The sequence below is a fragment of the Lissotriton vulgaris genome, chromosome 7 (genome assembly GCF_964263255.1).
Source record: "Lissotriton vulgaris chromosome 7, aLisVul1.2, whole genome shotgun sequence".
In the NCBI taxonomy this organism is placed as follows: Eukaryota; Metazoa; Chordata; class Amphibia; order Caudata; family Salamandridae; genus Lissotriton; species Lissotriton vulgaris.
The window spans coordinates 1,191,026,173-1,191,044,478 of NC_141695.1; the positions used below are offsets into that span (position 1 = coordinate 1,191,026,173).

General features: G+C 49.4%; 1 protein-coding gene across 1 annotated transcript in view; it reads left to right on the plus strand.

Annotated features, from left to right (window-relative positions):
- The window catches only part of SRCAP (Snf2 related CREBBP activator protein), a 1,720,489-nt gene that overhangs the window by 261,504 nt on the left and 1,440,679 nt on the right, over window positions 1–18,306 (plus strand). Inside the window, exon 5 of the mRNA XM_086931673.1 lies at window positions 2,847–3,032. Coding sequence (XP_086787799.1) covers window positions 2,847–3,032 — 186 coding nt within the window. The remainder of the gene's footprint in view (window positions 1–2,846; window positions 3,033–18,306) is intronic.

An 18,306-nucleotide genomic window follows, 5' to 3' on the forward strand; every position in this document is an offset into this window, starting at 1 on the left:
AGACTGCCTTGTTGCAGCCCACAACTTTCCTTCGGAAAACACACGCATAAACCAAGCGTGGCCGCTAAAGTTCGCAGACCGCGCTCCAGCAAAGTGTGTAATAAAAGCCTGGATGTTGTATTTCAAAACAGTATTAGGGGCCACTTGTAATAAAGCCCAGCTGCAGCCACTGCATGCTTCTGTAAACCATCATGCATCTTTGCCTCCCTGCAGTTTTAACTCGATCACTCAGCTTCCCCAGTCCCGGCACTGCTGCTGAGCTGGCATAGATTGATGACCCTGCTGTGATTTGGCAAAACACATCGGGAATTGAATGTTTAAAGACAACAAGTGTTTCCAAATGATTTCTGAAACCAAACCAAATGTCTTCTATTGTACTGGAAAAAAAAAAAAGCATAGCCGCTCGAAAGTGAAAGCGATCACGCTAAGGCCATGCTATTTGAAAGCACGCCACCATGGGCGCCCTTGTGCAATGATGACCCGAGCTATGAGAACAAAATGGCGTGGGACTGTCCACTGTCCCATGGACACGCGTAGGATGTCTGCATTGGACAGATGTCAAAAGCAGCCATCTTTGTCCATCAGACACGTGCACAAGCCCACGGGGAGAATTGATTCCAAAAGGTCCTCTCTAGCGAGAGCAGGGCGTGCGCTGCTTTCGCCAGGCGAGACCTAAACAGGACTGCAGCCAAGTGAAAAGAGCCTTTTGGTTCTGTCTGGCTTGAATGTGCTTGCAGTGCATGCACATGCATCAACACATTAAACCCTAACCGACCGGCTTTGTCAACCCTTTTTCGCTCAGTCCAGAGGTACAGGTGCGCAGTCTTGCTTATGATTTTGTGCTTCTACAACTGTAGTTTTGCATCATTGCGTGGAGGGGAGAAGTCTGGATAATTTAGGTGAAAACATCACTTGCAATTTTGCAGGTATGCACGATTCACTGTCCCGGAGTTCCTATGTAATGTGCATATTAGAGACAAATCTGCTACCTTCACTCAAACATAACTTCTGTTTGTCACTCACACGCATTCAGCACGTGCATACCACACAACAGGATAAAAAGAGAAAAACACAGGCAGAAAACGCCGTTAAAAATAACAAGCATTGAAAATGCAATAGGTCTCGCCTTTGATTAAGTTAAAGCCATTTGCATTTTCAATGCTTGTTTATTTCTGTTTTTTTGGGGGGCTCTCTGGAGACCTTTTTATGTTAAAAATAAAATGAATAAAAGCAATGAAGAACATGAGAAATTTGCTGTAAAATGGCGTTCCAGGGGCAACCTGCACATGTTCAATGATCTTCTTTAAAATTATTTGGAAAGTGTAAGAAAGTCTTCTTGATCTTCTTTCTTGTTTTCGAATCTGGATCTGCGGAAGGAAGGTACAGGGTGTCCCTAAATACTAAATTCAGGGGCGTTGCAGGTAGGGTGAGTCCAGGGACCAATGAGTCCCTTACCTGGGGTGAGTACACCCCCTATCCTGCTCCTCTCCTGTGGGAAGGGGGCAGGAGCCTATCTGTGATTGGGCAGGGCTCCCCATCCTCAAGATTGCCGGAGCCTGGAGTTGTGCTTCACCTCGTCTCTCCCATCTGAGGGATGGAGTTGTCACAGGCTGGCACACCCCCTTTCCTCACTGAGGGTTTCCCACCAGAGTGGGGGTCAGAACGGGTGGGGGCCTGTTGCGGAGTACAGCAAGTGGCCTGGAGAAGCTCACAAAGGCGGCATGCCTTTGAAGCTTCCCCTACCCATCCTGGGGGAGGAGACCCAGCACCTCCCCAGGACGTGCTTTGTTGCAGGCCCAGGAGAGCGGATGGCTCTCTACCCAGGGGTCCAGCAACATGTCTGCTGTGTGGCAGCCTAGACAGCCGCTCAGACAAGATGTGGATTGCAGGTTAGGTTTCAGGGGACTTCTCTAAGGTGCCCTCTGTAGTGCAATTTACATTAAATCACACACTGGCATCAATGTGAGTTTAATGTGCTGAGAAGTTTGATATCAAACTAGTCAGTCTTCAGTGTAGCCATTATGGTGCTGTGGAGTTCGTAATGACAACCTACCAGCACCATATACTCTTAATGGCATCACTTGCACTTATAGTGCCCAGGAATGGCCCTGGGTACTGTAGGGGCACAGGGCGCATGCACCTGTGCCTACACCACTGGCATAGGACACCCTGCTAGAGGGGTGACTGATGTATGCCAGGGCAGTGGGTGTGTGGGAATGGCACACAGGTATGTGTGCCATGTCAACTGCTTCTTTAGTTCTGCACTAGGACACTCAGCCTGCAAAGGCAGTGTGTTTGTGTCAGGTTGCAGGGCCCCTAAGGGTGGCACAATAAGTGCTGCAGCCCTTAGGGGTCTTCTCTGGTCATAATGCCATGGGTACCTAGGGTACTATTTACCAGGGGCTGACATGTGGCCTGAGATGCCAATTGGGTTTTAGTTTCAACACATTTTTAGGGAAGGAACACAGGCCCTGGGCACCTGTTTTGGCAGGAGCCCAGGGCACACTCAGTCAAAGCACATCAGAAAATTCGCAAAAAGTGGGGGCATACCATGCAAGAAAGATGGCACTTTCTCACAGAAAGAATATTTGTGACCGAACTAGGTTTATTGGTAGGTAACATTTCCTTATTTTTCTTAAAAAATAAAACTTCTGGTACACAGAGATGCTCTAGTTTTTGTTCTTCGTTTCCAGGATGTCCTACTTGCACAGTGGACTAAGGGTTGCAAGTAAAAGTGTTACTACTTTGAAAGCTTGTATTTGTATGTTCCTTTTCCTAAAATCTGGGCCCTTTAAATGTCTCTTTTCCTAATATCTGTTAATTCTTTTGTTTCATACCATATGCAGGAGGCAGAGATTGAGAATAGGATTGCGGAGCTCAAGAAGGAAGGATTCTGGTCTACCAGAAGATTGTCAAAAGTACCTGAGCCGCTTCGCCCCAAAGTACACTGGGATTACCTCTGTGAGGAGATGCAGTGGCTGGCAGCAGACTTTGCCCAAGAAAGGCGGTGGAAGAGGGGTGTTGCCAGGAAGGTGAGTTTTACAGGGCAAGTTGCAGCTGGGACTTCAAGGAAATCCGAACACAAAGGGGATTCTGTATATTCATGCCAGGTGTCGTTTTGAGCACTGTAAAAGTAAATGCAGTATGTGGTGGTGTAGATCGTTTGCTGTACCTGCACCATGGCAAAGAGTTATTTTGAAATAAATTAATTTTGATGTTCAGCGTATGACCTATGACAAGAGAACCTTGTCCCCTGAAGCCCAAAAGGTATAGGCACAGACTCCACAACTCAACCAAGCAGTGAAGCAAATGGGGAGAACAAAATACAAGTAGCAATGTCAGATGTCTGGACAATACTTAAGACGTTATAGTTAAAAAAGATTCTGAGCTACACTGGAGGCTTGTTAGCACACTTACAGCATGATTGATCAGATTGTGTGAGACTTGGCGGGTATTGGAGTTTTTTTAAAATTTAAGATGCATTTTTTAATTTAAGATGCACATTTTAAAATGATGCCTCCTACTGCACTTTTATCTTTGGCAGATATCCATAAGGTGCACAGTCATTGTCAGTCAAGTTTCTGACCTTTGGGTAATTTAGTGCAAAATGAGGGTGAAACCAAGTAGTGTTTCAAGGAACACACCGCTGCACTCAAGTCTCCACAGGGGGTGTTTGAAGAATAAGAAGAGAAGCCAAAATGATTGGTTGTGGGTGGTCAAACGATTCTCTAGATTTTTTAGAAAAAAAACCTCCTTCGTCTCTTGAGGCAGACTCTTGATTCAGGAGAGCAGTATAAAATAACTCAAAGAAACCTACAAATCCACGAAAGACCTATGTTCGAGGCATGAGGGCTGCTGAATTCATATCTGTGCATAGAGCGCCGCCTAGTGTTGGGTCCGGATGATTGCACATTGTTGTCCTGGAAGAGTCTTCGAAGTATCACGAGATAGGTGGCTCCTCCCCTGGACTACAGTGCGCATGGGCATCCTCTCCATCCCCAGATTGTTTTTTTCCGCCATTGGGTTCGGATGTCTAATCTCTTACTCCAGTTACTTTACTTGTACTCTTCTGTTCCTACGGCCAAAAGGCCTTTCTTTGCGTCAGTATTGTTTCGTTCAGTGCCTGGCCCTTTCGGTTCTTCGATCAGCGTTGAATAAAGACTCTCGACAACTCGGGCACAGACTAAATCGACGATGGAACGGACCCCGTTTAAGCGGTGTCGTGTGTGTAATTCCAAATATTCGAACTTAGATGTGCACCCAGTGTGCAACACCTGCTTGTCCCCCGACCACGACGAGTCAAAATGTTTCGCCTGCTCAAAGTTCCGATCTAAGAAGACTATCAAACTTCGGCGCGCGGCGAGGCAGTCGACCCAACAGTCGGCTCCAGCACCTGCGAACATCTTCGATGCCGGGGACGAGGAACTCTTCCAAGATGAGGAAGAGGCGGAAGATGACGTTCCCGAAGAAACATCGGAACCGGCGTTGGAACATGACTCAATGTTCGATATGGACGAGCCAGACGAGGAGTTCGGCCACGACCAGGATGTCGTCGAGGTAGGGGACGACGAACAGGCCCTTGCGGCCGTTGATGAAGACTCCGGTGATGAACAGAGTCCGCCCACTGCTCCGAGGGCCTATCATTGACATTCAGCCAGCTCCGGCTCCGGTCGAGGCATCGCCGAAACGCCTTAGCCAAGATCTGTCCTTTCGGTCTACAGCCCCGCGTCATAGCCAGGCTAAGACCCTTTCAAAGGAGCCATCGGTCGATTCCGTGCAATCTTAACCGAAACAGTCGAAGGAGAAATCGAAACCCAAACTGCTCAAGATGGTGGTCGGTTCGACGTCGACGCCCGCCTCAAAGGTCGACGTCGATCCTTCGACGCCGAAGATGCCCGTCGGCGCCGACACTGGGATTCCGAAGCAGGGCCCTGAAACCAAGACCGTCGCCTCGAGGGCCTCGGCGCCGGTGCCCGCGTCCACTACCACACGTGGCGAGAAGGGCAAGGGACTTCCTGTCGGGAAAGGTCTGCAGCCACCCCTCTCGGGACTGAAGCATGGGCTGGCGAAAAGGGTCGAAGCCGCGGCAAAGGTCGCCCCGAAACTATCGTCAACGCCGAAAGTCGGAGGCGCACCGCACACTGAGGTCGATTCGACGCGCTCAAGCGAGCGGCCTACTCAGGCGTCTAAGAAGCACGAAGCCGGCACTTCCGCTTCCAAGCAGGCTGGATCGACGCCACTTAAGTTTGGTCTTCCACCCACTGCACGTCCAAAGTCTCAGGAAGCTCCAAAGGTGGCGAAAGTGTCCTCACATGCACAGGTCGTCTATCATGAACCTTCTTACGACAACCAAACAAAACTGTTCATTGACTCTGAGTCGGGCAGGCTTACCGTCCACAAGCGGAAGATCGCGCCTGAACACCCTTTGGAGGGTTACAAAATTCCCCTGAAAAAGAAGATGGTCTCCTCCACCTCTCCGGTTCTTGTTGAACATCTTCAGGACTACTCACACCATGCAGTTCATTCTCCTACACAAAGTGAGGAGGACTTAACTGCAGACTACAGCCAAATGGGCTTCACTCACAATACAGACACTGATCAAGATGTCTCCAATCAGTGGTCAGGGGCAGCGGATCAAAGTGATGACCCTGATGACCCCCTGGTCACCCCGGACTCTCAGTCCTATAATGTCAAACAATCTCCAACTGAGGACACCGCAGCGTTCAATGCATTGATAGAGCACGCTGCACTCAATCATGACGTCGAAATGCATGCTGAGCCAGTGGATGAGGACTTCTTATTCGACACCTTCTCCACTTCTGAACGCTCCACAAAAACTCTGCCCATGCTTAAGGGGGTCCTCAAACATGCTACAGCCATTTTCAAAGAGCCCACAAAAGCCAGGGTTATCAATCCACGGATCGACAAAAAATACAGGCCTGCTCCAGTGGACCCCACCTACATCAAAGGACAGCTCCCCTTGGACTCCCTTGTGGTGGCTAACGCACGCAAAAGGGCTAACTCTCAGTCAACGGGAGACGCTCCCCCTCCGGACAAGGAGTCCAAAATCTTTGAGGCATCAGGGAAACGGGTAGCGGCGCAGGCCGCTAACACTTGGAGAATAGCCAATACACAGGCCCTGTTGGCTAGGTACGACAGGGCGCACTACGACACCCTAGAGCAATTGATGCAGCACATGCCTGATATGTAGAGAGAGGCTGCGGAAACGGTTATACAAGAGGGTAAACTGATCTCCAATGCGTCCATCAAGTGCGCACTGGACGCGGCGGACACTGCAGCGAGAGAAATCAACACTAGCGTGATGCTGCGACGCCACGCTGCGCATCTCTGGGTTTAAACCCGAGATCCAAACTACTCTTCTTAATCAGCCGGTTAATCCGGACTTCCTGTTTGGACCCGATGTGGACACCACACTCGAGAAAATGAAAAAAGACACTGAGACGGCAAAGTCCATGGGGGCTCTCCAGTCACAGCAGTTTCGGAGCGGTTCCTTTTGTCGCTCCGGTAACAGGGGAGCAACGAGAGGGCAGGCTCTACAGCACTCCCAGTATACCAAGGGCAACACGCAGTCTGCATACACTAAAAACACCAGAGGTGGTTACCGTGGGAACAGCGCCAAGGGGAGAGGCCGCGGCAATTACAATGCCAGGTCCTCCACTCCCAACAAACAGTGACTCCTTGTCACTGCCCCCCGACCATCTAACACCTGTCGGGGGGAGACTCCAGCAGTTCCTGCCACTCTGGGAAAACATCACAACAGGCAGGTGGGTGAGACATTTTATCCGTTACGGCTATTGTCTAGAATTAACCTCCACCCCCCAACATACCCCCAAAAAACCGTCCTATCTCCGCAGAGCACTCGCACTTATTGCAGCAAGAAGTTCTCTCCATGCTGCAAAAAGGGGCCATAGAACTGGTGCCTGCCGAAGAAAGGGGTGCAGGGGTGTACTCCCTGTACTTCTTAATTCCAAAAAAAGGACGGATCCCTAAGGCCCATTCTAGACCTCAGACCCCTCAACCAATACATCCTCTCGGAGCACTTTCACATGCTGACTTTACAACAAGTCCTGCCGCTGCTCCGTCAGGGCGACTTCCTAGCCACCCTGCACCTCAAGGATGCGTATTTACACATTCCCATTCACCCAAACCACAAAAAGTATCTCAGGTTCACAGTCAACAGTCAGCATTACCAGTTCAAAGTCCTGCCATTCGGGGTCACTACCGCTCCCAGGGTTTTCACCAAGTGCTTAGCGACTGTGGCAGCGCACTTGCGCAGGGAAGGTGTTCACGTGTATCCCTACCTGGACGACTGGCTCGTCCAGGCAAGATCTGCAGTACAGTGCGGCCACGACATGTCGCGGACCATTCACCTCCTTCACAGTCTAGGGTTCTCTCTCAACTACGCAAAGTCTCACCTGCAGCCGGCCCAGGTCCAGCAGTACCTAGGGGCGTCAATAAACACCCAGTCGGCCACGGCACAGCCGGCCGCAGCCAGGGTCAACAGCATGCAGGCGCTCATCCGGAGGTTTCGACCTCCGCACTTCCTCCCGGCACAGGTTTTCATGCAACTGATCGGCATGATGGCATCCTGCATATTCATAGTCCCGCACGCGAGGCTGCACATGCGACCCCTCCAGGAATGCTTAGCCCGTCAGTGGAACCAGGCTCATGGCCATCTAAAAGACCTAGTATTGGTGACCGGTCGTGCTTGAAACTCTCTGCATTGGTGGAACCCACAAAACCTTTGCAGGGGACGACCGTTCCAGGAGCCTGTACCACAGATAGTACTGACGACGGACGCATCTCTCCAGGGTTGGGGGGCACATGTCCTCCACTACACGGTGCAGGGACAATGGACTGCGCAACAGCAGAGGATGCATATCAATGTGTTGGAACTCATGGCGATCTTCATGGCACTGAAGGCATTCAAGTTGCACCTGTGCAACACGGTCGTGTTAGTCCGGACGGACAACATGACCGCCATGTATTACATCCAGAAGCAGGGAGGCACGCACTCCCCGCAGCGGTCTCACCTAGCCCAGAGCATGTGGAAGTGGGCCATTCAGAGGAACATCTTCCTCATGGCGGAGCATCTCCCGGGTGTCGACAACCAGATGGCGGACCTGCTCAGCAGGCACAGTCATCAGATACACGAGTGGGAGATCCACCCGTCGGTTCTCCGTCCGTACTTCCAGCAGTGGGGTCATCCGGACATCGACCTGTTCGCCACAAGCGAGAACGCAAAATGCCCAAACTTCGCCGCCAGGTTCCCACACCCGCAGTCTCAGGGCAATGCGATATGGATGAACTAGTCAGGCAGATTTGCGTACATTTTTCCGCCAGCCCCCCTCATACCTCTGGTGGCGCGCAAACTGCGACAGCACTCCATGACACTCATCCTGGTTGCTCCAAAGTGGGCACGGCAGGCTTGGTACACCACGTTCCTGGAACTTTCAGCTGCCTCACCAGCGACTGCACCTCACTCCCAGCCTCCTCAAGCAGAGCCATGGCGACATTCAGCACCCAGATCCACAACAGCTGAACCTTGCGATTTGGCTCCTGAGGTCAGAGTTTGGATACCTCAACTTGCCTCCTGAGTGTATGGACATCATCAAGGAGGCGAGGCGACCAACTACCAGGGCCTGCTATGCGGCCAAATGGAAGCGGTTTGTTATTTACTGCTCCAATAATATTAATCCGTTGGACGCTTCTGCGCAAAACATCATATGTTACTTGTTGCATCTGTATCAATGCAACCTGGCGTACAGTTCTATCAGGATCCATCTTGCGACCATAGCCGCTTACCTTCAAAACAGGCAACACCTTTCCGTTTTTCAGGTACCTGCCATTAAAGCCTTCTTGGAAGGCCTTAAAAGACTGATCCCTCCCAGGCACCCCCCTTCACCAGTCTGGAACTTAAATATCGTTCTCACCAGACTTATGGGGCCACCCTTTGAGCCACTCCATTCCTGTGACATACAGTTCCTCACCTGGAAGGTGGCCTTCCTCATAGCTATTACATCCCTGCGGAGGGTCAGTGAGCTGCAAGCCCTCACAATTCAGGAACCCTACCTGCAAATCCATGCAAATAGGGTGGTGCTTCGCACCAACCCTAAATTCATGCCAAAAGTGGTTTCGCAGTTCCACATCAACTAAAATATTGAACTGCCCGTTTTCTTTCCTAACCCAGATTCGGTGGCAGACAGAGCACTGCACACCTTAGATGTCAAAAGAGCTCTCCTGTACTACATCGACAGGACAAACGACTTTCGAAAAACGAAACAGCTATTCGTTGCATTCTCTCCACAACATAAAGGCAACCCTATCTCCAAATCGGGTATAGCCAGGTGGATTGTTAAATGTATCCAGATATGTTATCAGAAAGCTAAACGCACACTAACAGTTCCCCCTAGAGCGCATTCCACACACAAATTGGGGGCCTCCATGGCTTTCCTGGGTAATATTCCTCTAGAGGACATATGTAGAGCAGCCACATGGACCACTATACATACATTCACCAAACACTACTGCGTAGATGTACACTCCAAACAGCAAGCTGCTGTAGGTCAGGCTGTTCTCAGGACTCTTTCAGACTGCTGCAGCTGGCGCGGGCACCCGCAAGTGAGGAGGAAACTGCTATTTATTCTATGCACAGATATGAATTCAGCAGCCCTCATGCCTCGAACTGAATATGCTACTTACCAGTATGCATCTGTTCTTGGCATGAAGGGCTGCTGACATTCATATCGCCCGCCCTCCTCCCCGGTGCCTGTCGCAGCTGCAGCTCTCAGAAGCATTTTCAGGTATGGGCATTACTTTCAGTATTACGCTCCATCTCTGCCACAATGGCGAAAAACAATCTGGGGATGGAGAGGATGCCCATGCACACTGTAGTCCAGGGGAGGAGCCACCTATCTCGTGATACTTCGAAGACTCTTCCAGGACAACAATGTGCAATCATCTGGACCCAACACTAGGCGGCGATCTATGCACCGATATGAATGTCAGCAGCCCTTCATGCCAAGAACAGATGCATACTGGTAAGTAGCATATTCCTCCCAAGTCGCACGCATCGGGCAGAACAGGAGCCATCTATTCTAAAATTAAATTGTTCGAGGCGTGTGTGGCTGTATATACAGGTTCTCTGCATAGTCTTGCGATCCAGTATTGGGTCTAGATGTGTGCAAGTTGTTTGTGTTCGAAGAAGGCTTTTTAGTCATGAGGTAGTGTGACGACGACTCTTGTTGATAATATGCATTGGCATCAACTTCATTGTTCGGTTTTCTTTCTGGTTTCGACATGTGCTCCAGATCTACACCATCTGTGTGCTACTCGAACTTCACTGATTTTCTCTTTCTGTTTCTTGAACTTTACCGTGTTAGATCGACATCTGGATTTTATTTAGGGCTCCCGGTTACATGGTATTTTTATTTTATTTTCCGTCTGTTTTTATCCATGTATATTTTTTGCTAATTTTATCTGTATTTATCCATATTTATTTTGGGTTCTGTGGAAAAATTAAGCTGAAACCAGTATATTTCCACATTTATTTAACAGCTCAATATGCTCTCATGCTTAAATGCCTAAGAGGTATTAATGATATGAAAATGCACAGATGATAAATCAATGCCCTCCTATGAAAACCTACACCTAATTAGTATCAACCTTGTACATATCTACTACTGTTTGACCTTTTTTACCAAATTCATTTTTTTCTAACTTTCTTGCCTGTTAATCTGCACAGCCAGTTGCTTGCCAACCCTGACTGACAACATTTAGAATCACAAAAAAAATCCAATTTCCGTTTTTATCCATATTTAAAAATAAACACAGAAAGGAAAATAAATGTTTGTCTGTATTTTTCTGACAATGCCTCGACTGTGGTTGGATGGACGCCCTTCAGATATTGTCGAAATATCCCTGGACTGATCTGAATCAGGTCTGTAACCAGAGTACGACGAGACTGCATGTGACACCTTTGTGGTCAGGCCTGTCACCTCGGGATTTCACCTATTAGCGGAGACTACACCCCAGATCTCTTCGGCAGCTAGGACCTCGAAGGGGATCAACATGCAAAGCCCTCCGCTCCTGATGACTTTCTCGCCTGATGATTTCTGGCTCTGATCTGGAGAGCTGAGACCTTCCTTTGGCACTGGTGGTTGAGAGTATGGCTCTCCCATTCGATCTCCCTTGACAAACCTTGCATGTCGAGTAGCCTTCTGCGAAAGGGCAACCAGCTGCTCTGGAATCGCTGAGCATGGCTTGTGAGACACCACTGCCTTTAGGCAATGCACTCCCACCAAACCTTTGCTTCGGATACATTGGGCAGCCTCAGATCCACCTTGATGAAACCATCGAAGCTGGTGGCCTCAGCACCACTCGGTCCAGCCTTGGCATTGACTCACCCTCCTGAGCTGAAAGCCTCGACTTTTAAGCTGAAATCGACGCCATGTCACAAAACTTCCACAGAGCTAAGGCACATTGAGGATACAGCCAGTGTGGAAGTGAATCACACTTCCCCACCAGTGAATGTTCTACAGGTCTCCGAACGCCAGCTGAGTTCATGAACATGCCCATTCCAACAAAACATAGATCGAAGTTGACAAAGCTACCAGCCCCATGCTGGACATTGAGCTACCACCACCCCTTCATCTCCACCTAGATCACTGCATTCTCCTTGCCGCGTTATTCACCATCTGACCCACTCATATACAGATCCAGGATCACTGCACTCTGACATGTGATGACATGGGGGGGAGAGTTGGAAACCCATGATACATCCCCACATGGTGACACATGGAGCTACTATGACCTGGTCACTCCAGGGGACATTGATCCCGATCTATACCTAGCACGGACCACATCTCCTGATGGCTCCATCTTACAACGAGCTGGTAGCTAGGGCAGCTTCATACCAACCCTCTCCACCACCCACTGCTCCACCCAATATTTGCTTATGCTCAAGGGCATATTGTGACCAGCCCCTGACATTGCCAAGACCCAGTCAGAGCCCGGGTTATTGCTCCCTGGGTGGTAAAAAGTATTAAGTGTACCCAATAGACCTCATCTGCATTAACCCCTTAGCTGCAGCGGCAATTCCGCCGCAGCACTAAGGGGGAGGCGGGGCCCGCGGCGTTCCCGTACTCATGACTGAACCGCACCGTCACGGCCCTCGGGTGGGCTGTGCTTGTGACGTAACAGTTCCGTCACGGCCCCGCCTGCTCTTTAAAACGTCAGCGCAGGCGCGGAATTCGCGTTGCGCAGGCGCGGCGAGCAGGCCATGACGGTACAGTTCTGTCACCAGCACAGCCCACCCGAGGCTCGTGACGGAACGGTCCGTCACGAGCGCACAAAGGGTTAAGTGAGCAAACTCGCAGAGCACCGACGACACCCCTCCATCCAGATAAGGAGAGTAAACGTATCCATGCCGCAGTGCAGTCAATCAGTGGCACATCGGTAGGGGCCACCTAGAAACAGGCTGCAGAGGGGGACTATGGGACAAGTCCAGTAGCTCCCAATGGGGGGGCTCTGTCCGTAATGATCTTGGGAGGAGGGGGCACAGTCTGTGTTCGTAGACCTGGGCCAGGGAGCTTGGGTGCGCGGCGGTTCCCATGTGTTGAAGGCGCTCTCGGTTCTTAGTCAGACCTGCAGACTGGGACAAAACAGAACAGCTGGGCTGCTCTCTGCTAGCCTCTGCAATGCTGAGGACCCTTGCAGGCTGATCGGTCATTGCCATGTTGGAGTCCGAATTGGACTTGAAACAAGGGTTGATTGCTGCAAGGTGTCCGTTACCTCTGGTATTGGTGTGGGCGGTTCTTGGAGTCCTGACTTCTCCAAACTTGTCAGCGAGACAGATCTGACCTTGGAGCACAGTTGTCTTGTCCTGACTGCTTGGCTAAGTGCTGGTAGCTCTTTGAGGCTATTGGAGGATTCACCGCTGCAGGATGAGTCAGATTATCGCGACCATAGCAGGCAGGGTTTGGTGTCAAAGTCCACAGTTTTCGCTTCTTCTTTGTCGTCCTTGTTTTGCCAGGTGAATCTGCTTTTACCAGTTGATGGGGGGGGGGGACTCCTAATTAGTGAATTTAGGGGCATTAAGGTGAGTGATGAGTAGTAGCCAATGGGCTACTGTAGGAAGCTGGCTCTGTATATACACTCTACAAAAGTGAGGGACAGTGTGCATAGTCAAGTGGAACCCCAAAGGTAGGCAGAGGCAAAGTTGGATAGAACCTCACTCTCTATTAGTGGTAGTGTGGTCGAGCAGTAAGGCAGTATCAAAGGACTGTGCTAAGCATCTGTTGTGCACTCAGTCAGCAAATGAATTCACACACTCAAAAACTGAACTTCAGACCAGTGGTTTTTGTATCAAAATATTCTTTTAGTTATTTTATGTTCGAGGCATGTGGGCTGCTGAATTCATATCTTAGCACAGATGGCCGCCTAGGGTTTGGTCCGGATGTTTGCACCTTGTTGTCTTGTGCGCATGGGCATCTTCTCCATCTTCAGGTTGTTTTTCTCCGCTATTGGGTTTGGATGCACTTCGACAACTCCAACTTCGAGACCGAAGTTTTCCAACTTTCCAAGGCCAAGAACTTTACACTTTTGACGGTATTGTTTCCGCTCGGTACCCTTCAACTCACCAACTTTTTCAATCTATATCTGGTAGTCGACGCGGGCCATTAGACCTTTTCGACGCCACGTGGGCCTCCTACTGATGGAAAGGACCCCGTTCAGAAGATGCTCACAATGTCGCGAAGAAGACTGTCCAGCTTGTGCTCAGTTCCGGTCTAAGAAAACCATCCGGAACCGAAGAGCTGCTCGACAAGAGATGCAGCAACAGGCACCTGAACCGGAAAACATTTTCGACGACTAACATGAGCTCCCAGAGGCAGCGTACTCCGACCTAGAGCTAGTCACAGTCGAAGACCAGTCGGGGCAAACCGTGAGTACCATAGCCCCCTACCCTGCCTACACCTCCAGACAAAGCTCTGGTCAAAGCATCGCCCAAAAGCCTTAGCCGCGACCGAAACACCGATTCAGAAGCCCCGCCTTCCGGCCCGGCTCCGCAAACCCATACCCAAGCCTTCCGGTACCCCGGGATCGAGCAAAACACTTCCCAAGAAGACTGTCGATCCAAAGATGGTCCTCGAGCCAAAGAAGATAGTCAACCCGAAAAAGGTCATCAACCCGAAAAAGGGAACCGACCCAAAGAAAGTCGTTTTATCCAAAGACTGCCGCCGAGCCGAAGGCAGTCGACCCGAAAAAGACAGTCGAACCGAAGAAGGCCGTTGAGTCAAACCAGGTCGTTGAGCGAAAAGAGCTGTCGAGCCGAAAACCACTCAACAGAAAACTAAAAACAAACAAGCGACTGATCCAAAACCATCTGTGCCAAAGCCACAGACAGAAGAACTTTTTCATCTTGATCCAGTGAGCCCAGAACAAAATAGACTGTATATAGACCCTGATACAGGACACATATCAGCTATAATAAAAACAAGAGTAGACTGGACATTGAAGCTCCTTCTCCTGTTCCTCCTAAGAAAAAGGACTTTGGGACATCCCCTTCAAGACCTTTCATACCTCCTCCTTTCACTCCTGACATGCCTTATGTTCCATATTCTCCTACACCACCACATTATGATGAGGGAGAAGACATGGTTGTAGATCCTCAACAGGATTTTATAGACCCTGATAATCAAGGAAACCAAGTGCACACATGGGACGATCAGAATGACCCATATGATACACAAACCATACCCGATCCCTCGACATACCCCACCAAGCCATCTCCTACTGACGACACTGTTGCTTTTAACCAGCTACTTGACAAAGCAGCTCAGTATCAGTGTAGAAATGCACACTGACCCTGTAGAGGAGGATTTCCTATTTAACACCTTCCCAACATCAAAGAAGAGTGTACGTATACTCCCTATGCTGAAGGGCTGAAGGGAGTACTAAAACATGCACCAGACATCTTTAGAGACCCAGCCAGGGCGCGTGTCCACAATCCTAGATTTAAAAAGAAATATAAACCAGCCCCTACATACCCCTCTTATATCAAGTTTCAGCTACCACTAGACTCCCTAGTTGTATCTAATGCCAGGAAAAGGGCAAATTCGCAAACAGGTGATGTCCCCCCCCCCCCCCCCCCCCCCCCCCCCTCCTGACAAGGAATCAAACATTTTAGAAGCCTCAGGGAAAAGAGTGGCTTCTCAGGCTGCAAATACCTGGAGAATTGCAAATACACAAGCTCTCACGGCACGCTATGATAGAGCACACTGAACTGGAGGGATTATTACAACACCTAGCAGAACCCTTTAAGGCAAAAGCAAATGACCTAATACAGGAAGGGAAATTCATCTCTAACGCTTATATAAAATGCATCCTTGATGCAGCTGATACAGCCGTTAGCCTGGCAACACTAGTGTTTTGCTATGCCGGCATGCCTGGCTCCGCATCTCGGGTTTTAAAAATGAGGTCCAATCTACTATACTCAATCAACCCATTAACCAGGATTTCTTGTTTGGCCCTGCTGTTGATACCATCTTAGAAAAGATGAAAAAAGATACTGACACCGCTAAGTCCATGGGTGCACTTCAATTCCAACAGTCCAGGAGCTCCTTTTGTCGCTCCTCTTTTCGAGGCTCTGGCAGAGGCAACGCATCCCAAACCTCTTCATCATTTAAAAGTACCACACAAGGTACCTTTAACCACAGCAGTGCTAAGGCAATTCCCCTTGAGTGCTGTTACTCCAGATTTCCCATTGTTCATGACGAGCTCAGCTCGTCATGAGCACACGACCAGTGTACTGCATGACGAGCTGAGCTCGTCATGAGCAGCGAAGGGGTTAATAGAGGTTCCAATAGAGGGGGTTATAGAGGAAACAATAACGAGGGCAGAGGACGCGGTGGTAATAACACCAGAGCCTCCACCGCCAACAAACAGTGACTTGGTCACAATCCCTCTAGACCACTAAACACCAGTCAGAGGCAGAATAACACAATTCCTACCAGTAAGGAACGCCATTACCACAGACAGGTGGGTGAGACAAATTATCCAGTATGGTTCTCTTCCAGGGGATCCTCATCAATAGTCATAAGCACTGAATATTCCCGCCCATGTGCGGGACCCCGGAAACAATATAAAAATATATATGTAAAAACACATATATCTCGCTCCACATATATGTACGTACATATATTATTTTTCTCACACCAATGCAGCACAAAAACTGAGGCTAAACAATGTAAACACAAGTTCTCTTCCAGGGGATACTCATCAATAGTCATAAGCACTGAATAGTCCCGCCCTCGTGCGGGACCCCGGAGCAATAGCCAATATTATGTGTGTGTATATATATAATATATATATATATAATATATTTCATAAACCTTGTGACGCGTTTCGCGCTTATGAAGCGCTTGTTCACTGATTGATTTATGTGAAAATCTGAGATTACCTTAGGAAGAAATCTCGGATGAGTCCGAAGCACCACTATTCGCATGGAAAACGAGATAGGGTTCTGTTGCACAAAAAGCCTGAATCTCGATCACCCTGTGCGCAGAAGTGATAGCTACAAGGAAAGAAATCTTCCCCGACAGATGTTGAAGAGAAGCTTTATGTATGGGTTCGAATGGGGGACCCATCAACTTAGACAAAACCACATTAAGCTCCCAAGGAGGAGAGGGGGCCCTCACAGGAGGATACACCTTCCTGAGACCCTCTAGAAAATCCTTCACAACTGGCATTTGAAAGAAAGAAACCTGAGTAGGGGACTTTCTATATGCTGTTATTGCTACCAGATGGACCTTAATAGATGAATACTGCAAACCTGCTTTGGCCAAAAAAAGTAAGTATGGTAACAGTACCTGTTCCTGACCTCGAATCGGGTCATGGCCTTCAGCAGCACACCACGTGAAAAATCGCTTCCACTTGAAAGCATATGTCTTTCTTGTAGAAGCTCTCCTTGCCTCTTTTAAAATGAACATACAGTCCTGAGAGAGACCTAGATTACCATACTGGACGAACTCAGGTACCATACTGCTAGCTTCAGGGACGGTAGGTTGGGATGGAACACCCTGCCGTTCTCTCTTGTCAGCAGATCCGGACAGCAAGGAAGCATCTTGTGCGGCACTTTGGAGAGATGCAGGAGATCCGGGTACCACCATTGGCGAGGCCAATCCGGAGCTACCAGAATCATGTCTGTCTTGGACTTGTACAGTTTCTTGATCACCAAGGGAATTAGTGAAATCGGTGGAAAAGCGTACAGTAATGCCTCTGACCAGTCTATCCACAGAGCATTCCCCGTGGATCCTCGTTGTGGGTACCTGGATGCGAAGACGCTGCATTTTGCATTTTCGGCGTCCGCAAAGAGATCGATTACTGGTAACCCCCAGGTTTGGAAGACATCTCTTATAACTTCGTCTTTTAAGACCCAGTCGTGTGCTTCTGCGAAGTGTCTGCTTAGTTCGTCTGCTTGGACGTTGAGAACACCGGGCAGATGGACAGCTAAAATTTTCATACCCCGAGCCAGAAGCCAATTCCAGATTGCTTGTGCTTCCAGCGACAGGGGTCTGGATCTTGTTCCGCCCTGCTTGTTCAGATAGTATATCGTTGTTGTATTGTCCGTCTGAACAAGCAGAGAGGTTGTCTTGAGCACAGGGAAAAAAGCCTTGAGAGCTAGATGGACAGCTCTGAGCTCCAACATGTTGATGTGATACAACTTTTCTTTCTCCGACCACACTCCTTGAACTTGAAGTGACTTCAGATGGGCACCCCAGCCCTGCAGGGACGCATCTGTCACCAGGGATCGTTTGGGCATGTCCTCCTGAAAAGGTACTCCCACAACCAGATGATTACGCTGCATCCACCATTGAATGGAGATCCGCACCGACAGAGACAGTGACAGTTTGTCTTCCCAACGGTTTGAAAACTGGAACCACTGATCCTCCAGCGACTGCTGCAGAGGTCTCATGTGCTGCCTGGCGTTTGGAACGAGGAAAATGCAAGACGCCATGGACCCTAGCAGTGACGCAATCTGTCTGGCCGTCGGTCGAAGAGTCTTTAACATTGTTTGACACTTGAGGAGAATGGAGGATAGTCTCTCCTCAGAAGGATACGCTTTAGCGTCCTTTGAATCCAGAAGTGCGCCCAGATAGTGAATCCTCTGCGTGGGATTGAGGATAGACTTTTTGAAGTTCACGTGCAGACCTAGTCTTCGCAGCTGATGAATACAGAATGTGAGATGCTGCTGAAGTAGAACTGGAGAGGCACTCTTTATCAGCC